General features: G+C 42.7%; 2 protein-coding genes across 2 annotated transcripts in view; both read left to right on the forward strand.

Moving 5' to 3' along the window:
- The window catches only part of LOC111954292 (sphingosine-1-phosphate transporter MFSD2B-like), a 425,204-nt gene that overhangs the window by 103,001 nt on the left and 296,944 nt on the right, over positions 1–25,259 (forward strand). The gene's annotated exons all lie outside the window — the stretch shown is intronic.
- LOC111954485 (kelch-like protein 29) overlaps positions 1–25,259 on the forward strand; it is a 147,089-nt gene that overhangs the window by 7,232 nt on the left and 114,598 nt on the right. Inside the window, 3 exon segments of the mRNA XM_023974263.2 lie at positions 14,721–14,838; positions 14,840–14,903; positions 14,905–15,256. Of these exon segments, the coding sequence (XP_023830031.2) occupies positions 14,721–14,838; positions 14,840–14,903; positions 14,905–15,256 (534 nt within the window).

Raw genomic sequence — 25,259 nt, forward strand, 5'->3', positions numbered from 1 at the left:
CTTTTGCCTCATGCAGGGCGACACATCTCCTTCGCATAGAGTTGATCGGGCTGTTGACTGTGGAATGTTGTCCCACTCCCCTTCAATGGTTGTGTGAAGTTGCTGGATATTGGTGGGAACTGGAACATGCTGTCGATCCAGAGCATCACAAACATGCTCAATGGGTGATATGGCTGAGTATGCAGGCCAAGGAAGTACTGGGACATATGGCCGTGCGTTATCATGCTGAAATTTGCCATAGATAAAATGCAATTGTGTTCGTTTGTAGCTTATGCCTGCCCATACCATAACCCCACCGCCACCATGGGGCATTCTGTTCACAACGTTGACATCAGCAAACTGCTCGCCCACACAACGCCATGCACGTGCTCTGCTGTTGTGATGACTATTGGACTTAGTGCCAAATTCTCTAAAACGACGTTGGTAGAGAAATTAACATTATATTCCTCGGCAACAGATCTGGTAGACATTTCTGCTGTCGGCATGCTAATTGCACAGTCCCTCAAATCTTGAGACCTCTGTGGCATTGTTCTGTGACACAACTGCACATTTTAGTGGCCTTTTGTCCAAGTCATCATTTTAGTCGAAGTATGATTTATTTGGACTTGAACAGGGAAATCCTTTGTATTATTCCGCATCTATGCCGTGTGTTTACTGATAATAAATGGCCATACGTATCTTGTGAGGGCTGGCTTTAGGTAATTTGGAACCACCTATAAAACATGTACACATCTGGGCTCATTACTTCCCATTTCCAACCTGGTGCTACGGCTTACTGCTGTTAGTAATGCACCTCGTTCGATCTGGAGCTGTTGGATGAGCTGACAGTGAAGCGGTGAGTAAGAAAATAGCTAATATCATTCTGATGAACAACTGAGTTCACTTGTCTACAGTAAGCAGCCTGGCAACGCACACCTTAGCCGAACAACTTATCAGGTGCTCACTTCATGGCTAACGTCACCTAGATAACATTAGCCGTATAGCTAGCTGGTGACATCAAAAGTAGATAAAGATGTCGATATGTGAAACGTCAACACTGCTGGGATACATAGTAGTTTCTGGAGACATATTTTGCATGGCAGCGCTACTATAACGTTAGCAGCAAGAGTAGGCCTATGGGTCACTAACAAGTTTGGCTGGCTGGCTAGCTATAGTATAGTAACACAATGTCACCAGTAACACTGCAGTGAAGTAAATCCATATAAAGCAGTCAAGTTCATATATATGTTATAGTAGAATTACATGATATGTGTACATTGTAAGATGTTTATATACATTTTAGTAATTTAGCCATAGTGACTTACAGGAGCAATTAGGGGCTAAGCTCCTTGCTCAATGGCACATCAACAGAATTTTCACCTACTGTAGTCAGCTTGGGGATTCCAACCAGCGACCTTTTGGTTAAGAGAGTTAGGCAAAGCATTTGGTATAAAGTATGATTCTTTATTTGACCAAGTGACAGCCTTATTCTAACCGGCTCATCAAAACAATGTTCAAGAAGTTGGGCTATTTTATTAGTAGCTAGCTATATTTTTAGAAAGTTATTGGTACACATTCTAACTAGTGTCCATCGTTGGTAAAGACAATAGTTGCTTTTCTTGGCTCCAACTAGTGAAGATACATGTAAACATTACAGCTAGGTCATTCCAGTTATTTTTAGTTGGTGAGCCAGGTAGCTAACAAGTTAATTACATTTCGAGTACAGTAGCTTGCTACTAACTACATAACCTTTACTATTCAGATAATTAGGTTTTCAGAAAAACAGCTGAATGTTAGCTAGCTAGCATAGTTACGGGTACTCTTATGCTTGAAACAACTTTGGAACCAATTATCCACAGTTGCTAATAGTTACTTGTAGCTAGCTAGATTTATTGGTCCAGGGAGTAGGTTAGTTAGCCTCTAGCTTTGCCGGTTAAATTCCAGTATTACCTCTATGTATTCATCCTTGATCATTCAATTCCGTAGCAGAAGAGGGAGGACGAGAGTGGATGCCTTGTCATGGCTATTGTTAACTGTGCTGTGCTCCGTAGCGATTAGCTACCCTGGCTGTTTGGTTTATTTACAAATCACGGAGTGTGACCTGTGCCGGAGACGGTATGGGCTGTGCAAACCGATGAAGGTGGAGATTTGCACGCCTGATTTAATCAATATTTATAAGGAGCCATACGTCAGTGTTCAGAGGGTGGAACTAAATGTGCATTTCTGCACTAGGACAGGAATTAGGTCGAAATAGTGCTGGCCACTTACTCTGGAGGGTGTCTTTTAAACCTTTAATGAGCTTTACTGTTAGAGGATGTTGGCCATCGCTAATGAGTTCCATCTTGTTACTTCAGTATATATTGAGTTGCACACCCTTTTGCCCTCAGAACAGCCTCAATTCGTCAGGGCATGGACTCTACAAGGTGTCAAGTGGTCCCCATGTTGACTCCAATACTTTCCACAGTTGGCTGGTAGTGGAACTCTATTCCGACTAGCTCATTCCATCTCATCCCACAGATGCTTAATTGGATTGAGATCTGGTGACTGGGCAGGCCACTGCAGGAAGCCTAATTCACTGTTATGTTCGTGGAACCATTCCTGGACAATCCTAGCCTTGTGGCATGGGGGATTATCCTGATAAAATCAATCAATTTGCAGATGGATACACTCCTGCAATGAAGGGATGCACGTGATTGGCAATGATGTTCAGATATCCTGTGGCATACAAACGTTGCTCCACTTTTATAAGGGGCTCAATGTGGGCCATGAAAAAACACCCCACACCACCACCACCTGCCTACAATGTTGACACGCGGTATAATGGATGCATGTGCTCATTTGTTTTTCTCCATATCTTAGTCCTCCCATCAGCATGCAACAGCAGGAACTGGGGTTCATCAGACCAGGGAATGTTTTTTCCAATTCTCCAATGTCCAGCATTTTTGTTCCTTAGGCCACTGCAACCGCAGTTTCTTGTTCTTTGCTGAAAGAAGTGGAACTCTGTAAGGTTGTCAACTGACATACCACATTCGTGTCAAGGTACGACGAGTTGTGCCTTCTTTTATGGGTCTTTGGGCACCAATGTTGTAATGGACTGTCAGTTGACTAACTGTAGCCTGTCTGTTGCTCTGCACAATTCGTGTCAGCCTCCTTTGTCCTCTCATCAATTAACTGTTTTCGACCACTGGCCTGCCGTTGGCTGGATGTCCTTTGGGTGGTGGACCATTCTTGATAGACACAGGAAACTGTTGAGCGCGAAAAACCCAGCAGCGTTGCAGTTCTTGACACACTCAAACCAGTGCGCCTGGCACCTACTACAATACCCGGTTCAAAGGCACTTCAATATGTTGTCTTGCCCATTCACCGTCTTGATTGGCACACATACACAATCTGTCTTAATTGTCTCAAGGCTTAAAAGTCCTTATTTAACCTATCTCCTCCACTTCATCTACACTGAACAAAAATATGAATTCAATACAGTTGATCAGGCTGTTGATTGTGGCCTGTGGAATGTTGTCCCACACTCCAGTGGCTGTGCGAAGTTGTTGGATATTGGCAGGAACTGGAACACTGTTGAACAAATCGATCCAGGGCATCCCACACATGCTCAATGGGTGACATGTCTGGTGAGTATGCAGGCCATGGAAGAACTGGGACATCTTCAGTTTCCAGTTATTGTGTACAGATCCTTGCGACATGGGGCTGTGCATTATCATGCTGAAACATGAGGTGATGGCGGCGGATGAATGGCACAAAAGTGGGCATCAGGTTCTCGTCACGGTATCTCTGTAACTCTGTGCATTCAAATTGCATATTGATTAAAAGGCCATTGTGTTCGTTGTCGGTTAAGACGCTGAACTGCAGTCAGGTTAAGACCATGGTGTGGATGACGTGCATGCAGATGAGCTTCCCTGAGATGGTTTCTGACAGTTGTTGCAGAAATGATTCGGTTGTGCAATAATGGTAACATCAATCATGAATAATTCATTAGCAGAATAAAACCAAGAGGAAGCGATGCTCCCTCAACCCTGCCCTCTCCGTCAGACCCTTTAGTCCCGCTCTGAGACGTCTTTCTGTCCATCTCTTCAGGAATGAGTCCAAAAGCACCAAGGCCTCCTGGCCACAAGGTGACGCTGTGCTGCTGTGGATGGCTGCTGTTCCGCACACTACTAATCCTTTCTTCATAACGGAAAAGTCTTTGGGCAAGGACACCCCAGCTCAGCTAAAACCATTGACAACTGAGTGCTGTTTTCAAGGGATTGTTTAATAAATGTTAACTATTTGGTTGCGATTTCATCACCTCTTGAAACGCATAGATCATAACTACAAATAGCCTCATGATATCTCTCAATATTGGCCACCATTTAATTGGATATTTGATATAAAAATGTGTGTATTATACCTGACAAGTATGAGTGGTTGAGGGTGATTTCACATCCTTCGTGGGCTCTGCCTTTCAAGCAGCAGAAGAGGTACAGTAGGTCCGACTTACAACTTTACCAGGATGAGGATTTTGCCGATGTCAAGCTCTGTCCAAAAGCCTCATCTCTGAGGCAAGCTAAATGACACGATGTTTGCTTAGAAAGCTAGCTAGCTACATACCAAATGGATAGGTTACCCTCAAGTATCTGAAATTGCATGTTTACTGATCATCAAAAGCATGGAGTTACTTGTTGTATAACTCTGATAGAGCTAAATGTGTAATAATCACACATGTTTTATTTCACCTTTATTTCACCTTTATTTAACCAGGTAGGCTAGTTGAGAACAAGTTCTCATTTACAACTGCGACCTGGCCAAGATAAAGCAAAGCAGTTCGACACATACAACAACACAGTTACACATGGAGTAAACAAACATACAGTCAATAATACAGTAGAAAAAAAGTATATATACAGTGTGTGCAAATGAGGTAAGGCAATAAATAGGTCATAGTGGTGAAATAATTACAATGTAGCAATTAAACACTGGAGTGACAGAGACTGGAGTGATAGATGTGCAGAATATGAATGTGTAAGTAGAGATACTGGGGTGCAAAGGAGCAAGATAAATAAATACAGTATGGGGATGAGGTAGTTGGATGGGCTATTTACAGATGGGCTATGTACAGGTGCAATGCTCTGTGAGCTGCTCTGACAGCTGGTGCTTGAAGTTAGTGAGGGAGATATGAGTCTCCAGCTTCAATGGTTTTTGCTGTTCGTTCCAGTCATTGGCAGCAGAGAACTGGAAGGAAAGGCGGCCAAAGGAGGAATTGGCTTTGGGGGTGACCAGTGAAATATACCTGCTGGACCGCGTGCTGTGGGTGGGTGCTGCTATGGTGACCAGTGAACTGAGAAGGCAGGGCGTTACCTAGCAAAGACTTGTAGATGACCTGTAGCCAGTGGGTTTGGCAATGAGTATGAAGTGAGTGCCAGCCAACGAGAGCGTATAGGTCGCAGTGGTGGGTAGTATATGGGGCTTTGGTGATAAAGAGATGGCACTGTGATAGACTGCATCCAATTTGTTGAGTAGAGTGTTGGAGGCTATTTTGTAAATGACATCGTCGAGAGTCGGTAGGATAGTCAGTTTTACGAGGGTATGTTTGGCAGCATGAGTGAAGGATGCTTTGTTGCGAAATAGGAAGCCGATTTCTAGATTTAATTTTGGATTGGAAATGCTTAATGTGAGTCTGGAAGGAGTGTTTACAGTCTAACCAGACACCTAGGTATTTGTAGTGGTCCACATATTCTAGGTCAGAACCGTCAAGAATAGTGATGCTGGACGGGCGGGAAGGTGCGGGCAGCGATCGGTTGAAGAGCATGCATTTAGTTTTACTTGCATTTAAGAGTAGTTGGATGCCACGGAAGGAGAGTTGTATGGCATTGAAGCTCGTCTGGAGATTAGTTAGCACCATGTCCAAAGAAGGGCCAGATGTATACAGAATGGTGTCGTCTGCGTAGAGGTGGATCAGAGAATCACTAGCAGCAAGAGCGACATCATTGATATATAGAGAAAAGAGTCGGCGCGAGAATTGAACACTGTGGCACCCTTCATAGAGACTGCCAGAGGTCCGAACAACATGCCCTCCGATTTGACACACTGAACTCTATCAGAGAAGTAGTTGGTGAACCAGGCGAGGCAGTCATTTGAGAAACCAAGGCTGTTGAGTCTGCCGATAAGAATGTGGTGATTGACAGACTCGAAAGCCTTGGCCAGGTCGACGAAGATGGCTGCACAGTATTGTCTCTTATCGATGGCAGTTATGATATCGTTTAGGTCCTTGAGCGTGGCTGAGGTGCACCCATAACCAGCTCGGAAGCCAGATTGCACAGAGGAGAAGTTACGGTGGGATTTGAAGTGGTCGGTGATCTGTTTGTTTACGTGGCTTTCGAAGACCTTAGAAAGGCAGGGTAGGATAGATATAGATCTGTAGCAGTTTGGGTCTAGAGTGTCTCCCCCTTTGAAGATGGGGATGACCATGGCAGCTTTCCAATCTTTGGGGATCTCAGACAATACGAAAGAGGTTGAACAGGCTAGTAATAGGGGTTGCAACAATTTTGGCAGATCATTTTAGAAAGAGAGGGTCCAGATTGTCTAGCCCGGCTGATTTGTAGGGGTCCAGATTTTGAAGTTCTTTCAGAACATCAGCTATCTGGATTTGGGTGAAGGAGATGGGGGAGGCTTGGGCAAGTTGCTGTGGGGGTGCAGGGCAGGTGACCGGGGTAGGTGTAGCCATGTGGAAAGCATGGCCAGCCATAGAAAAATGCTTATTGAGATTAAAAAATGATCGCTATTTATCGGTGGTGACAGAGTTTTTTAGCCTCAGTGCAGTGGGCAGCTGGGAGGAGGTGCTCTTATTCTCCATGGACTTTACAGTGTCCAATACGTTTTTGGAGTTTGTGCTACAGGATGCAAATTTCTGTTTGAAAAAGCTAGTCTTAGTTTTCCTAACTGCTTGTGAGTATTGGTTCCTAACTTCCCTGAAAAGTTGCATATCACGGGGGCTATTTGATGCCAGTGCAATACGCCACAGGATGTTTTTGTGCTGGTCGAGGGCAGTCAGGTCTGGAGTGAACAAAGGGCTATATCTGTTCCTGGCTCAATTTTTTGGGAATGGGGCATGCTTATTTAAGATGGTGAGGAAGACACTTTTTAAAGAATAACCAGGCATCCTCTACTGACGGGATGAGGTCAATATCCTTCCAGGATACCCGGGCCAGGTCGATTATAAGGGCCTGCTCGCTGAAGTGTTTTAGGGAGCGTTTGACAGTGATGAGGTGTGGTCGTTTGACCGCAGACCCATTACGGATGCAGGCCATGAGGCAGTGATCGCTGAGATCTTGGTTGAAGACAGCAGAGATGTATTTGGAGGGAAAGTTGGTTAAGATGATATCTATGAGCGTGCCCGTGTTTACGGATTTGGGGTTGTACCTGGTAGGTTCATTGATAATTTGTGTGAGATTGAGGGCATCAAGCTTAGATTGTAAGATGGCCGGTGTATTAAGCATGTCCCAGTTTAGGTCACCTAGCAGCACGAGCACTGAAGATGGATGGGGGGCAATCAATTCACATATGGTGTCCAGGGCACAGCTGGGGGCAGAGGTTGGTCAATAGCAAGCAGCAACGGTGAGAGACTTGTTTCGGGAAAGGTGGATTTTTAGAAGTAGAAGCTCGAATTGTTTGGGCACAGACCTGGATAGTATGACAGAACTCTGCAGTCTATCTCTGCAGTAGATTGCAACTCCGCCCCCTTTGGCAGTTCTATCTTGTTGGAAAATGTTATAGTTGGGGATGGAAATTTCAGGGTTTTTGGTGGTCTTCCTAAGCAAGGATTCAGACACGGCTAGGACATCCGGGTTGGCAGAGTGTACTAAGGCAGTGAATAAAACATTCTTGGTGAGGAGACTTCTAATGTTAACATGCATGAAACTAAGGCTTTTACGGTTACAGAAGTCAACAAATGAGAGCGACTGGGGAATAGGTGTAGTAGTGGGGGCCTGGGTTAACTTTTTAGGGATAGGGGGCAGCATTTTCACTTTGGATGAATAGCGTGCCCAGAGTGAACTGCCTCCTACTCTGTCCCAGATGCTAATATATGCATATTATTGTTACTATTGGATATACAACACTCTGAAGTTTCTAAAACTGTTTGAATGATGTCTGTGAGTATAACAGAACTCATATGGCAGGCAAAAACCTGAGAAACAATCCAAACAGGAAGTAAGAATTCTTAGGCTGGTAGATTTTCAACTCATCGCCTATTGAAATCCCAGTGGGATATGGATCTGTCACTTCTTACGCCTTCCACCAGATGTCAACAGTCTGTAGAACGTTGAATGAAGCTTCTACTGTGATGTTGAGCTGGATGGGAGCTGTTTGAGTCAGTGGTCTGGCAGAGTGCCAGGTCCTGGTCAAGCGCATTCCACATGGTATCGACTTGCGTTCCATTACTTCTATGGACACAAAGGAATTCTCCAGGTTGGAACGTTATTGAATATTTATGATAACAACATCCTAAAGATTGATTCTCTACTTAGTTTGACAAGTTTATTCGACCTGTAATATCACTTTTTGAAGTTTGCGTCTGACGTTTGCCTGGATCTGCGTGAGCGTTTGGCTATGTGTACTAAACGTGCTTACAAAAGTAGCTACTTGGACATAAATAATGGATATTATCGAACAAAACAACAATTTATTGTGGAACTAGGATTCCTGGAAGTGCATTCTGATGAAGATCATCAAAGGTAAGGGAATATGTATGATGTAATTTCGTATTTCTGTTGACTCCAACATGGCGGAGAAATGTTGTTATATCTGAGCGCCGTCTCAGATTATTGCATGGTGTGCTTTTTCCGTAAAGTTTTTTTTAAATCTGACACAGCGGTTGCATTAAGAACAAGTGTATCTTTAATTCTATGTAAAACATGTATCTTTCATCAAAGTGTATGATGAGTATTTCTGTTATTAGATGTGGCTCTCTGCAATTTCTCCGGATATTTTGGAGGCATTTCTGAACATGGCGCCAATGTAAACTAAGGTTTTTGGATATAAATATGCACATTATCGAACAAAACATACATGTATTGTGTAACATGATGTCCTATGAGTGTCATCTGATGAAGATCATCAAAGGTTAGTGATTAATTTGATCTCTATTTCTGTTTTTTGTGACTCCTATTTTTGGCTGGGAAAATTGCTGTATTTTTTGGACTTGGCGGTGATCTAACATAATCATATGTTGTGTTTTCGCTGTAAAACATTTTTTAAATCGGAGACGATGGGTAGATTAACAAGATGTTTATCTTTAATTTGCTGTATTGGACTTGTTAATGTGTTACATATTTCTAAAGAATATTTTTTAATTTCCTGCGCTGCCTTTTCAGCGGAATGTTGTCAGGGCCTAGAAAGGTTAACCTCTACATCACCAGAGGAGGAGTAGGATAAGGGTATGGCTGAAGGTTATAAGAACTAGTCATCTAGTACATTCGGAACAGAGAGTAAAAGGAACAGGTTTCTGACGCGATAGAATAGATTCAAGGGATAATGAACAGACAAAGGTATGGTAGGATGTGAATACAGTGGAGGTAAACCTAGGCATAGAGTGACGATGAGAAAGAGATTGTCTCTAGAAACATCATTTAAACCAGGTGATGTCACCGCATGTGTGGGAGGTGGAACTGAAGGGTTAGCTAAGGCATATTGAGCAGGGCTCGATGCTCTTCAGTGAAATAAGACTAATCACTAACCAGAACAGCAATGGACAAGGCATATTGACATTAGGGAGAGGCATGCGTAGCCGAGTGATCATAGGGGTCCAGTGAGTAGTTAAGCTGGCTGGAGACACGGCGATTCAGACAGCTAGCGGGCCGGGATTAGCAAGCTAGCAGAAGGGCCTTAGAGGGACATCGCGATGGATGAAGTCTGTTGTAGCCTCCTCGTGCGGTTCCGTTGGCAGACCAGCCGTGATGGATTAGTAGGGTTCGTGTCGTAAAGGAGCCCAGTCCAATTGGCAAAATAGGTATAGTGGCCCAAGAAATTGTCTGACTGTTCTTTGAGAGGTGAAGATGATAAAACCAAATAGTGACAACATTTATTTAACAATCACTTGAAAACGACACACTTGTCAATATTTTTAGCGGAGCTGGTGGTCTCCCAGCAGTCAAATAGAATGCTCTGCACTGTATTGTGACATTTGATTGATAACGAACTATAGGCTACCAGCCGTGCACACAGTGGATGAGGGAGCTGTTCGGTATTTGTGTGGTGCTAAAACGTATTTATCTCCCCCACATGAGAATACATTGCAACGTGTTAGTGTGCTTTCCCTGGCAAGCCTAGCTCATGCAGAAATGCCTAACCGAGGAAATAAAAAGAGAGGTTTTGAAATAGGCCAACACCATCGTGGAAACAGGTGCTGCGTAAATGAAATCCCTGGTTTGGTTTGGAAGGATTTTGGAGTCATTGTGGACAAGGACAACAACCCCTTAGATGGATACACAGCCAGCAAAACGTGCGTGCATGTATTTATTTACGATTTGGATAATTCAGTTTATAAGTTAGTAATTACTTTAATTCAGGCTTTTGGTAATTTAGACCAGTGGTATTCAAAGTGGGAATATACAAACGTTATTGAGAAATTATTTGAAAAATACAATTTTACTGAGTAAATGTAAGTATTGGTTCTCTTAATTTTGATAAGAGACAAATGTAATGAATTGAATGTTATTTGATTGTTATTAATATAAAAAAAAAATTGGCTTGGGGTCGCCAGAAATTGGGTCCTCAGGAATTCTGGCCCCCCAAAAATGGGGTCCCTACTGAAAGAGTTTGAATAACACTGATATACCATATTCAGGCCAACACGTTTGAGTAGCCTATAGGCTATAGCCTAATAGGTACATACATTTTTGCGGTCTATATTCGATTCTGGTAATTATGTAAGTTTCAATTTGATTATTATGGTGGCATGTAGGCTAGTGGTTAAGAGCGTTGGGCCAGTAACCGAAAGATCGCTGGTTCGAATCCCCTAGCCGGCAAGTTGGTAAATCTGCCGTTCTGCGGTTGAGCAAGGCAGTTAACTCCAAGCAACAATTTCTCCCCGGGCGCCGATGACGTCGATTTAAGGCAGCCCCCGCACATCTTTGATTCAGAGGGGTTGGGTTAAATGCAGAAGACACATTTTGGTTGAATGCATTCAGTTATGCAACTGACTAGGTATTCCGTTTCCCATATCTAAACAATATTGAATGTAATGGTTTTGTTATGTCGGCTATAGATTTTCATTAGGTAAGGCTAATTAGCAGGCACTTTTTTTCAGAGCAATTTGAGTTGTCAATGTGCCGCATTTCATCAAACATTTTAAGACATTGTTCTCAATTCATGGCATGGTTTTCCTTTTATCCAAATGTTGAATAGACATGCAGACCAATTAATTCATGCAGGGAGGGTAATAGTAGCCTACTGCCCAGGGAGGGGAATAGTAGCCTACTGCCCAGGGAGGGGAATAGTAGCCTACTGCCCAGGGAGGGGAATAGTAGCCTACTGCCCAGGGAGGGGAGTAGTAGCCTACTGCCAGGGAGGGGCATAGTAGCCTATGCCCAGGGGGGGAATAAGTAGCCTATCTGCCAGGGAGGGGAGTAGTAGCCTACTGCCCAGGGAGGGGAATAGTAGCCTACTGCCCAGGGAGGGGAATAGTAGCCTACTGCCCAGGGAGGGGAATAGTAGCCTACTAATCTGGAGTCATATAAACAATTAAATAAATTGTAATTTGGCGGGTCATGTATCGGCTCTCGGAAACAATTCTATGAGGGTGGGTCGGGCTGCGGAGAAAAATCTGTCCTGATGTCGGATATTAGTAGTTCAGAATTGATGTGGGGGGTGTTTGGCTCCAAAAAACTGACCCCGTACTAGACTCTAGGTAGAACATACAGATGGGCTCCACGACTCACTGTAAATACATACACTTAGCTACATGGTAAACAGCACTCATCACGGATCTTTTTTTTGTAGGTGTGTCACAATATATGGTCAGTTGTTTATTTTGTGTTTTAAATTTTTAAGACATTGTTATTATTTGTGAGCCATAATTTGTATTACTTTTATTCATTATTGTGGTCATGTGGTTTGGCAAGAAGAATGCCCCTCTTCCCACAGGTGTTATTACTACCACTGAGGGTTTAGAGCTTGAGGTAGTCACCTCATACAAGTACTTGGGAGTAATGGCTAGACGGTGCACTGTCCTTCTCTCAGCACATATCAAAGCTGCAGGCTAAAGTTAAATCTAGACTTGGTTTCCTCTATCGTAATTGCTCCTCTTTCACACCAGCTGCCAAACTAACCCTGATTCAGATGACCATGCTACCCATGCTAGATTACTGAGACATAATTTATAGATAAGCAGGTAAGGGTGCTCTTGAGCGGCTAGATGTTCTTTACCATTTGGCCATCAGATTTGCCACCAATGCTCTTTATAGGACACACCACTGCACTCTATACTCCTCTGTAAACTGGTCATCTCTCTACAGTATACCTGTTGCAAGACCTACTGGTTGATGCTTATTTGTAAAACCCTCTTAGGCCTCACTCCCCCCTATCTGAGATATCTACTGCAGCCCTCATTCTCCATATAGAACACCTGTTCTGCCAGTCACATTCTGTTGAAGGTCTCCAAAGCACACACATCCCTGGGTCGCTCCTCTTTTCAGTTCGCTGCAGCTAGCGACTGGAACGAGCTGCAACAAACACTCAAACTGAACAGTTATATCTCAATCTGTTCATTCAAAGATTAAATCATGGACACTCTTACTGACAGTTGTGGCTGCTTTGTATGATGTATTGTTGTCTCTACCTTCTTGACCTTTGTGCTGTTGACTTTGCCCAATAATGTTTGTACCATGTTTTTATGCTGCTACCATGTTGTCATGTTGTGTTGCTGCCTTGTTATGTTGTCTTAGGTCTCTCTTTATGTAGTGTTGTGTCTCTCTTGTTGTGATGTGTGTTTTGTCTTGTATTTATATTGTATTTTTTTTTTTTTTTTTTATCCCAGGCCCCGTCCCGGCAGGAGGCTGTTTGCCTTTTGGTAGGCTGTCATTGTAAATACGATTTTTGTTCTTAACTGACTTGCCTAGTTAAATAAAAACAATTATTGGAGTCCTACAGGTTTATGCTTTAATATGCACTGAAGTGTAATGGTATCACTATCTAGATAAAGTCAGCAGATCTGTTGGTTGGTTGCATTTACATTGGGTGGTATCGCATTAGTGAAAACCAAGACTGTTCTCAGGGCAGTTGCCGGTTTTGACTGGCAGAAGTGACGTTTCGTAGCAGGTGTTGATAATTAACGTGGCAGGTTTTGATAATTAGCTTAAAGTTAGGTAAAATGCTAAATTTGTCCACGACGCGACTCGAACATACAGTATCTCGCTATAACCAGGCCTGCCCTAAGAACAGTTTTGGTTTCCACTAATGCGACGCTGGTGACCTCACTTCCTCAATCGATTGCGTGAAGTTTTCCTGACAAACCAGCCTACTTCCCGTTGTCTCAAAATGTATCCTGATTTACAGGTGTGTAATGTATAACTATACACAATATACGTCGACATAGTACGATAACATGTTTCGCTAACTATTTAATGGGTTGTGTGATGCTTAAGGTGCATTTATGTCGAAGCTAGAAAATGCTAGCCAAGTATCCCCATTGACAATGGAATTGTAAGTAATGGGGCCACGCTAGGTGAATGGTGTGTAATCGTTAGTTCAAACAGTTGCAAAACGGAAAACGAGAGTTTATATTGGATAAATGCAGGTAGGTAGATCCATCCCCGTTTCGTTTAAGAAACGTTTTGCAACAGATTCGGCGTTATGAATACGCCCATGGCATGACATGATGCAAATCAAAACAAAATGGCGTCGCGGACTTTTCTAAATTGTAAATATACAGTACATTTTTAAACTCCGGGTTACTTTATTTTGTTAATCGAAGCCTCAGGTTATATACTTATGTTGGACAATTGAATCATTCTAGTTAGATGTTTGAGTCATTTATATATTTTCCGTAATTTAATGGTTCGAAAGTTAGCTAGCTAGCCTCATGCTGAGCGCTAGTTTAGCCCTAGCCTATAATAAATGCGTAGATGTAGCTAGGTACTTGTATTGGTTTAACTGTTAGTTTAAGCACTGCTAGCGGGAGTCATTGTTGTCAATTGTGTAGCATTGGGTTACATGTATGTTTACACTGCTACAGTGGTGAGCCTGTTTGTGTCGGACAAACAAGCATACAATTTGATGGTTTTACATTCTAGATAGCATATCCTTTGCGCTATTTGTAAGTGATTAGTATTTATTTTGGCACATATACTAATTAGAAATAGCTATATGTACTGTTAGACAACCATAGTATATTCATTTTTTTATGTAGCTATTTTTATATTGTTAATGAGAACTGATTACATTTTTTTTAACAAAGCAATTGTAATGAACCAGATAGTTGACCCTTAACACTTTTGGAAAATACGTTTATTAAATTTGATTTAAGAAGACTTTTCCTGAAACCAGCCAACTTTTACTTGTCTCTGCTTTACAGGTAAACATATTTGTTTTCCTGGTCTCAATCATGGAATCTGGAACATTAGCCCACTCTGTACAGTCTGCAATTTGTTGAGCTAGCTAAAAGGATAATTATGTTATTAGTTAATGTAATGTAATAATAATCAAAACTCTTTCTCCCTTCCACTTCTGCTCCCCCCCCCCCCCCCTCTCTCTAGGTCCTACGTGGGCACCTCCAGTAGTAACAGTGACCCAATCCAGTCTCCTGCCCCACTCTATTCCCTCCGCCCCCCTCCTTCAGCCACAGGTCACTGTCCAGTCGCCCATCATAGGTGTACCCCTCCATCCAATCCCCCATGCCCCCATCCCACCCACTCATGACAGCCCACTTCCAGCTACCCACCACACTCCACCTCACACCAACCCCCCCCATGGTTCTCAAACATGCCCTCCCAGCCACCCTACTCCTTGGCCCAGCCCCCTGTCGCCTCCTTGCCCCTTTCCTCCACCTCAGGGGGTCCGGGTGGGACACACCCCAACCAACACAACCAAAATGTGATGGGGAACGGTCATCTGATGCCTCACCTCCTCATACAGCCCCCCGTCCTGCCTCTGACCAATGGGCAGTTGGTGCCGCCGCTTCCGTCTACTCTAGTAGCCTATCAGGATGATCCTAGAGGGCCCAACGGGCTGCAGATGCTGAGGACTGTGGGAATGGGGAAGTACGAGTTCACAGACCCAGGACATCCTAAAGGTAAGACAGACCCACTCTGACTGGGCAAGCTTGCAGTGTCTCACACACACACACACACACACACACACACACACACACACACACACCAAAGGTAAGACGGGCCCGCTCCACATGGGTAAGCACAGAACCCTTGCTTCTGTATTTTGGTTTATGCACTTTATTTTCCACTTAATTCGTTTAGGTTTTATCAGCGTAGAACCCATATTTTTTTCTTGGCAGAGTGTTTGTACAGGGAACAGCTTCTCTGGGTAGAGAGTGGTTTGTACAGGGAACAGCTTCTCTGGGTAGAGAGTGGTTTGTACAGGGAACAGCTTCTCTGGGTAGAGAGTGGTTGGTACAGGGAACAGCTTCTCTGGGTAGAGAGTGGTTGGTACAGGGAACAGCTTCTCTGGGTAAGAGTGGTTGGTACAGGGAACAGCTTCTCTGGGTAGAGAGTGTTGTACAGGGAACAGCTTCTCTGGGTAGAGAGTTTGGTACAGCGGAACAGCTTCTCTGGGTAGAGTGGTTTGTACAGGGAACAGCTTCGCTGGGTAGTTTGTGTTGCCAGAATGTCTGTTAACAACACTACAAACGCAGTTAACACTACCTAGTTGGAACCGGTGCCAGATCTCTACAAAGCTGCACCAAGGTCACGGCTTCCACACGCACCCACACAAGCGTGTACACACACACAAACTATTCTGTTGCTTCAATTGTCCAGCTACACCTACATTCACTTTTAAGCTTCTTTTAAGCCTGGAAAACTTTTATCTTTGAAAACTGCGAGGGGCGCGGCATGGCGAGTGGCGCTGTCTCTGCTCCGTCTCAAAGCTGTAAATGTATGTTTGTTAACCTTGGAGGTTGTGATGCAATTTTAACATTTAATAAAGCTTTTAATGTATAGTGTGGCTATTTTCCACTACTCATTAGATTTTGTTTCTCTCTCGTTTTCGCTCCATATCAATAAAACGTGAGCAAATGAGATTCCAGATTGATGTAGAAAGCAGTTGTGCTGGTCGGATCGGAGGCTTCCTGAGACACATTTTAAATGAGACACCAGGTGGAATGGAAACAAACATTTGTCCAGCAGCAGAGCTAGTTAATTTCTGTTGCATTTTCTGTCTCCTTAGACGCTTTCTGGTTTTTGTAATTTGATAAAGGGATGTTTGAGCTACATTTAAGGTTAACTCACCACTTTTCGGCGATATCCACCATTTTGATCTCTAAATAAATAATTCACGTGAATCGTGACGATCCGTAAAACGCAGAGTGTATCACCCATTGAGCGATGTGCTCCATCGAGTATCACGTGTGACTGCTATGAACAGCCAGCCGTGTCCCCTAACCAGCCGTTAGCCAAATCAGCTGCTTCTCTCTGTCCGTTCTTTCTGCGCTTCTCCAGAAGTTTTAAAATGTTACTTAGCCGTGATGGCGAGCTAGGGTGTGCAGACAGTGATGCAGTTTCGGTTGAATTATTGGAGCAGCTCGCAGTGCGAGCGAAGTGGATATGTAGGATTCTATTTGTTGCCTAGCATTTGGTAGCTCTGTGAAGGAAGTAGGACGTGTGGGACAGGGAGTGAATTTGTGAGGGAGGGAGAGTGAAGCTGTATGTAAAGTTGTCTGAAGAGTACGCTAATGATGGTTTCATTTAGACCTAGTGTGTTGTCCCCTTACTGCATCAATGAAATTGCAGATCATTATGTATTTATATTCCTTACTACATTCCTCCTGCCCAATCACAGGTATGGATATGAGTAAATCAGATATTTTCTGCAGTAGCCTTTTCGATTGCACAGTAAAAATGCAGTGTTTCCTCTATGTTAATTTAGCAGCGGCGCGCCACCGCTGCTAAATAGTTGTTGGCACTCCCAAAAATGACTAATATTTTCAGTATTTGATATCTTTAAACAAGATCACAAAAATATAAAGTAGACAGTCAGGGAGAATCTAAAATAAAAAAAAATGTCATGGCATGAGGCCCCCATTGATTTGATGAGTTTCTCAGATAACATAACAACACGGCATAAGCCATGGCAAAATGTGCAGAATTGCAGGAAATTAGCTTTAAAACAGATTAACTTTTTATTTCTCAGTCCCAGCACAAAAAGTATAGAACTGCAAGAAACTAATATTTTCTCTCTGCCCCATGGTAAAATGTATAGAGTTGCAGGGAACTAGCTTTAAAACGGCAACATTTTGTCCTTGTGGACAGAGAGCGCTCCCCATTGGCCACTACCACTCGGTATTGTGATACTTGGCTTGGTATCACATCGTTAGTGAAAATGTTGGTATGGTGACACTCATTCTGAAAATAGGCACATTTTCTTGCAGTTTACACAGATTTCTCACATTTCCGTGCAAAAATGTTTGCTCACCTTTTTGGGCCATAATCAGTTTGCATCCCTGTGGGATACATTGTTGCTACGTTGTAATTTATACTCTTGTATTTATTAGTACAATAGCCAAAGCAAGTGATAATTGCTTACTTCACAACACGTAACCATAGTTTATTAGCCTCTTATTTAGGAGTACTAGAAATAGTAGCTAAATATTCTATTTTGTAAACAAGCAGTAGGGCTCTGCATAGAACCTTGAGACGTGATGAGATGGATAGCATTCCATTAAATATTCAGCAGTAGAAATCATATACAGATGTCGTTGCAATAGTAAGGTCACAGCAATAGCTGTGCCATTCAGATCAGTAGCAGGTGTCAAAACCAATGATTTATATACACACTAGATGGCTGATAGGGGGTGCTATGCTGACTCCACTTTGCCTCCATCTTGGCACTCCCTCATTGCAGAAAATATTATGGTAGCTATAGAAATGCATTGGTCTACATTTGTTTTTCCACCTTTATTTTATTAGACACCTTAATGCATACTCTTAAATGATATTATGTGAGGAGAACACATATTGACAAATCACAACAAAATGTTTTACGTGTAATTTTGAGATTATATATGCACTACAACAAAACTACTTAAATATGTAAAAATTTGTCCTTAACATTTAATTAAAACACTGTAGAATTCCATTCATTCCTATGGAGGACTGATCCTACTGGGGAGTGCCAATATGGCTGACCAGTGGCTTCCAAGCCCCTCAATGGCCAATACATAGAATCAGCAATCCAGGATTTATATAAGTCATTGGTCAAAACAGAGCTGTGTGTTCTTGAAAACCTTGTTCGCATACAGGGTCACGTGAACAAATACTTGGTGCTCATTTGGCAACATTGTGTTGATTCTCTTAAGTCTTCTCGGGAACGGTTGAGAAAGCTTCCTGACGGTAAGAACACTTAACCTTGCTGCCGTGACTGTCAACCAGTCGGGAACCACAAATCAGGCTGCCATGCAGTACAGGGTCCGCTTTACGGTTTCATTTTTTTCATCACATCACATCCTGCTGCTGTCTCTGTCTCTCTCTCCAGTCACTCACCATCAGTGATTGCATGCTGTAGTGCTGTGACAAGGTGGTGAGGAGGCTAGTTAAGGCTAGGACCTTCTCTAAGCACAGATTCAGGGTCAGATCCTTTTTCATATCTTTAATGCTTATGGTTAGGATTGGGGGGAGTAATCAGATTTTTAGATCTGTGGTTAGGGGAAACTTTTATACGTTGAGCTATGAGATACTGTAGGGAAGCGAGCTCACTCACACACACACACACACACACACACACACACACACACACACACACACACACACACACACACACACTTACTTGCCTGGCAGATATGGATGTCTTTGCTTAATTTTTTTTATGAATTATCGGCTTGGCTCTGACTATTAAATCGTTTATCGTTTAAGTAATGTTTTAGAGCCCACTTTGGCACAGGATTCTTGGTTTCAGCAAAACTCTTAGTGTGCCCTTCTGTGTGTAGTGAGAACTTGGATATTGAGGCAGTCTTTGTAAGGTTTCCTTTGATAGTTTTCAGCCAGCCCTGATAGAGAATATTTACATTGTAAGAGTAGGCTGTAGAGTAGGCTAATTTGAATGGCTCTCATTGGACTCTAAACACTAAGTGTTGGTGTGATTATTGTTAATTTAAAATGACACAACGACAAGGTTCCAGTTTAACAACGTTTACTTAACCGTATTAGCACAATATATACATGGTTGCCATCGCACTCAGGCCAGGTTCATCAACAACGAGACTCCTGCGCAAGCGCACCAATAAGAGTGATAGCACCGTAATAACAGATATAGGGGTACTTAAAACATGAACTTAACAATCAGGAGCAGTTGAGCCTAGTGTGTGTGTATGCGTGTTTGCATGCATGTGTCTGCGTCCGTTTCTCCATCCGTGTGTCTGCTTCTGTCTGTCCGTCCGTGTCTCTGTGTGTGTGTGTGACATCTCTGTCTATGCCTGTCATTGAACCTGAGTTCACCCATGACGCATCGGATTGAACGACCATATGAAACCACAAAAACCTTAAGGGACCTTCTCCTCAACTGTGAGGTCTAGGCTTAATAAATCTTCTCAGGGCTGCAATCCCGGTAACGGGATCGATATGACAACAGCCAGTGAAAGTGCAGGGCGCCAAATTCAAACAACAGAAATCTCATAATTAAAATTCCTCAATAGTGGGGCAAAAAAGTATTTAGTCAGCCAATTGTTCAAGTTTCCACCTTAAAAAGATGAGAGCTGTAATTTTCATCATAGGTAACACTTCAATATGACAGACAAATATGTGAAAAAAAATCCAGAAAAATCACATTGTAGGATTTTTAATAATTTTTTGCAAATTAGTGGTGGAACAATAGTATTGGTCAATAACAAAAGTTTTATCTAATACTTTGTTATACCCTTTGTTGCAATGACAGAGGTCAAATGTTTTCTGTAAGTCTTCACAAGGTTTTCACACACTGCTGGTATTTTGGCCCATTCCTCCATGCAGATCTCCTCTAGAGCAGTGATGTTTTGGGTGTTGCTGGGCAACACGGACTTTCAATTCCCTCCAAAAGATTTTCTATGGGGTTGAGATCTGGAGACTGGCTAGCCACTCCGGGACCTTGAAATGCTTCTTACGAAGCCACTCCGTTGCCGGGCGGGTGTTTGGATCACTTGTCATGCTGAAAGACCCAGCCACGTTTAATCTTCAATGCCCTTGCTGATGGTAGGTCTTTTGTTACTTTGGTCCCAGCTCTCTGCAGGTCATCACTAGGTCCCCCTGTGTGGTTCTGGATTTTGCTCACCTTCTTGTGATAATTTGACCCCACGGGGTGAGATCTTGCGTGGAGCCCAGATCGAGGGGAGATTATCAGTGGTCTGTATGTCTTCCATTTCTATAATTGCTCCCACAGTTGATTTCTTCAACCAAGCTGCTTACCTATTGCCAGATTCAGTCTTCCCAGCCTGGTGCAGGTCTACAATTTGTTTCTGGTGTCCTTTGACAGCTCTTTGGTCTTGGCATAGTGGAGTGTGGACTGTTTGAGGTTGTGGACAGGTGTCTTTTATACTGATAACAGTTCAAACAGGTGCCATTAAATACAGGTAAAGAGTGGGACAGAGGCTCTTCACTTCTTGAGGGAGGGGCAGCATTTCACTTTCGGGAAAAATAGCATGCCAAAATTCAACTGCTTGCTACTCGTCCCCAGAATATAAGATATGCATATTATTAGTAGATTTGGATAAAGAAACCTCTGGAGTTTCTAAAACTGTTTGAATCTATGTCTGTGAGAATAAATAACTTACATAGCAGGCAAAACCCTGAGGAAAACCATTAGAATTTGTATTTTTTGGATGTCAACTGGTCTTTTCCATGAAGATTTTAGACGACTCAGATTTCTAATGGACTTGCTTGCAGTTCCTACCGCTTCCACTGGATGTCACCAGTCCTTGGAAATCGGTTGAGGTTATTCCTTTGTGTAGTGAATAAGTAGGGCTATCGTAAATGAGGGTCACATGAAGTAAATWTTTMGAGAGAYTCACGTTARGAAAAAAGTTGCGTCAGTTTGGTTTCTTTTTGTATTGAACACAGATCATCCCGTCTTCAAATTGATCGATTATTAACGTTTAAAAATACCTAACGTTGTAATACCAAAGTAGTTTGAAATGTTTTGTTTACATGTAAATTTTGATATATTTTGTAGTGACTTGGCGAAAGTTGGAAGCTGTGTTTTTCTGGATGAAACGGTCCAAATAAATTGACATTTTGGATATATATCGGAGTTAATCGAACAAAAGGACCGTTTGATGTTTATGGGACATATTGGAGTGCCAACAAAAGAATTTCGTCAAAGGTAAGGCATGATTTATATTTTATTTCTGCGTTTTGTGTTGTGCTTGCAGTGATGAAATATGCTTCTCTCTTTGTTTACTTTTGTGCTATCATCAGATAATAGCATCTTATGCTTTCGCCGAAAAGCTTTTTTGAAATCTGACATGTTGGCTGTATTCACAACGAGTGTAGCTTTAATTTGGTATCTTACATGTGTGATTTAATGAAAGTTTGATTTTTATATCATGTTATTTGAATATGGCGCGCTGTATTTTCCCTGGCTATTTGGGAGGTGGCAGGTGGGACGTTTGCGTCCCACCTGCCCCAGAGAAGTGAAAGAAGAAGTTACAGGTCTGTGAGAGCCAGAAATCTTGCTTGTTTGTAGGTGACCAAATACTTATTTTCCACCATAATTTGCAAATAAATTCATTAAAAATCCTACAATGTGATTTTCTGGATTTTTTCTCTCATTTTGTCTGTCATAGTTGAAGTGTACCTATGATGATGAAATTACAGGCCTCATCTTTTTAAGTGGGAGAACTTGCACAATTGGTGGCTGACTAAATACTTTTTTGCCCCACTGTACATGTGTCTTATACCATTTTAAAGGTCATCTTGTTGTTAATCGCACCAAAGTGTCCGATTTCAAATAGGCTTTTCAGCAAAAGCACCACAAACGATTGTTAGGTCACCACCAACTCAAAGAAAAATTCAGCCATTTTTCCAGCCAAAGAGAGGAGTCACAAATAGCACATAGAGATGAAGATCATCAAAGGTTAGTGAATAATTTTATCAGATGACACTCATAGGACTTCATATTACACAATACATGTCTTGTTCAATTAAGTTCATATTTATATCCAAAAACCTCCGTTTACATTGGCGCCATGTTCAGAAATGCCTCCAAAATATCCTGAGAAATTGCGGAGAGCCAAGACAAATAACAGAAATACTCATCATAAACTTTGATGAAAGATACATGTTTTACATAGAATTAAAGATACACTTGTTCTTAATGCAACCGCTGTGTCAGATTTCAAAAAGCTTTACGGCAAAAAACAATATTCAATAATCTGAAAACAGCGTTCAGCCACAAAAGCAAGTCATACAGTTACCCGCCAAATTGTGCAGTCAACAAAATTCATAAAAAGCATTATAAATCTTCACTTTGTTGATCTTCGTCGGAATGCACTCCTAGGACTCCCACTTCCACAAGAAATGTTCGTTTTTTTCGGTAATGTCCATAATAGCTATTTTTGTTGCGTGTTTGGTATACAAATCCAATGTCAGGAAAGCGCGTTCACTAAAACCTGGCAAAATGTCCAAACGTTCCGTAACAGTCCGTAGAAACATGTCAAACGATGTATTGAATCAATCTTTAGAATGTTTTTAACATACATCTTGAATAACGTTCCAACTGGAGAATTACATTGACTTCAGATGAGRGATGGAACGGAGCTCCCTCTTATGTGAACGCGCATGGTGAACAAATGGTCACCTCATGGCAGTGGTGACTCATTCCTGTCTCCTTCGGCCCCCCTTCACAGTAGAGTCATCAGACAAAGTTCTATTGACTGTTGACATCTAGTGGAAGCCGTAGGAAGTGAAAAGTCATCGATATCTCGCTGTAATTTCAATGGGAGCTTGGTTGAAAATCTACCAGCCTCAGAAAAAATCCAAACAGGAAGTGGAACTTCTCATGTTTTTGCCTGCCATATGAGTTCTGTTATACTCACAGACATAATTCAAACAGTTTTAGAAACTTCAGATTGTGTTCTATCCAATACTACTAATAATATGCATATATTACCAACTATGACTGAGGAGCAGGCCGTTTTCTCTGGGCACCTATGTGCACCTTTCGTCCAAGCTACTCAATACTACCCCTGCAGCCACAAGAAGTTAATTGGCCATCTTTGTTTCACTCATTATGTTTCAGTTTGAAAGAGACAAAACAAAGTCTAAAAATGATAGACATGTAAGGAGAGGGAGAACGACAGACGCATGCAGAAAGGGAGAAAAAGAGCTAGACCGAAAGGGAAACCGAGGGTAACATCTTAACCTGAATCCTCCTGGTCTGTCTGGCTCGCAAGGATGAGTGACGGTTGTGTAAGCCAGGCATAAGCTGATGACTGGGGTGTTACCTTGCTGTCCTCCTCCTGTGCATTGAATCACCCTTCATGATGGGTCTGACTGGCAAATAGAGGTGAGATCCTTTGCTTGCCCCAACATGCACAGCTATACAGACAGCTATACAGACAGAGTTCAGATGAATTACTAAGCACACACACTTAGGAGGCTACCTCTGAACACATACTGTACACACACACTCTGTAGGTAGTACATACATGCATGCATGCACACACACACACACACACACACACACACACACACACACACACACACACACATACACACACTGTAGGTAGTACGTACATACATACACACTGAGGAAAGAAGCACCCTCTGCATGGTTAGGTTTGAGTGTGCTTTATATAATAAGGCTGAGCAGACAGTTTGATTGGACGGTGCAGACTGAGACAGTGCCATTTAACATTCAGTCCAGCTGTCACAGGAAAACGAGCAATCTGGACTTAAGTCCCCCTCTCTCACTCGCTCTTTCTCATTCTCTTTCCCACTAATCCGTTCTTCCTTCAGATTTCCCCCGTCACTCTCCTTATCGTGGCATTCCCAGCTGAAAACAGGTCATTAAAAGACTGACTTACACCACTGGCCTCAGTGGAGTGGAGGAGAGAGAGGAATGGGGGAGAGTAGGACAGCTGGTGACAGATGTAGTATAGGGAGGGTGGAGAAAGAGTAGGACATTTGGGATTTGGAAGCGTAGTACTGCGTTGAGGGAGGGAGGAGAAGAGTGGAAAAGGCAGGTAGAGCGCAGTGGTTTCGCCAGCTTAGCAGGAAGAGGAAAATAAATATATTTGAACAAAAATATAAACGCAACATCTAATGTGTTGGTTTCATGAGCTGAAATAAACGATTCCAGAAATGTTCCTTCTGCACAAAAATCTTATTTCTGGCTTCAGAACATGAATGTTAAAGCCCAGACTTGAGTCCCACTGACAATCTGTGGAATTATTTGAAGATTGCTGTACACCGCATCCAATTTAACAGATCTTGGGAAAATCTGCACGGAAGAATGGGAAAAAATCCTGAAACTGAAATCCTGAAACTGACAACCAAGATGACTCAAAGCTGTAATAGTCGCAAAAGGTGCTTTTACAAAGTATTGGCTTTGGGGGAGTGAATACTTGTGTATTTTATTTTCAATACATTGGGGGTATGAATAGAATACTTACTGAAGGATCTATAGGTTTATTCTCCAGTATAGCAGGAAGTAGAGGAGGAGTGGAGGTCAAGTACATTGAGGAGAAAAGCAGGTGCCAGACAAGTAGTCTAGTGGCATCTAGCTGACGGGTAGCATAGTGGTGTGTGCTGTAGCCAGTCAGACCAACCCTGCCACTGGGCCCCTCTGTCTCGCTTTCGCGCAGTCTCCCTCTGTCCATCTCTCTCTCTCCCCCTTCATCCCACTCCGTCGTACTGGCCGTGTGCCTGTGCTGCTGCCGCTGAGTGTTCTCTTGAAGGGCGTGTGTGATTAATGAATGCAGTGCAGCGTTGTGCGTGGAGGCGGCGGGCGGCCGACCAGGAATCTGTCTTAATGAGCTATGCCCCGGCTCTTTCTGAACTGGAGGGGGTACTGTATGGGACTCGTGGTGAGGCCCCTCTCCTTTAAAATCCTATAACGAGGGAGGGAGAGAGAAGGGGGGACGGAGAGAGAGAGAG

Source organism: Salvelinus sp. IW2-2015, linkage group LG28, assembly GCF_002910315.2.
Source record: "Salvelinus sp. IW2-2015 linkage group LG28, ASM291031v2, whole genome shotgun sequence".
Classification (NCBI taxonomy): domain Eukaryota; kingdom Metazoa; phylum Chordata; class Actinopteri; order Salmoniformes; family Salmonidae; genus Salvelinus; species Salvelinus sp. IW2-2015.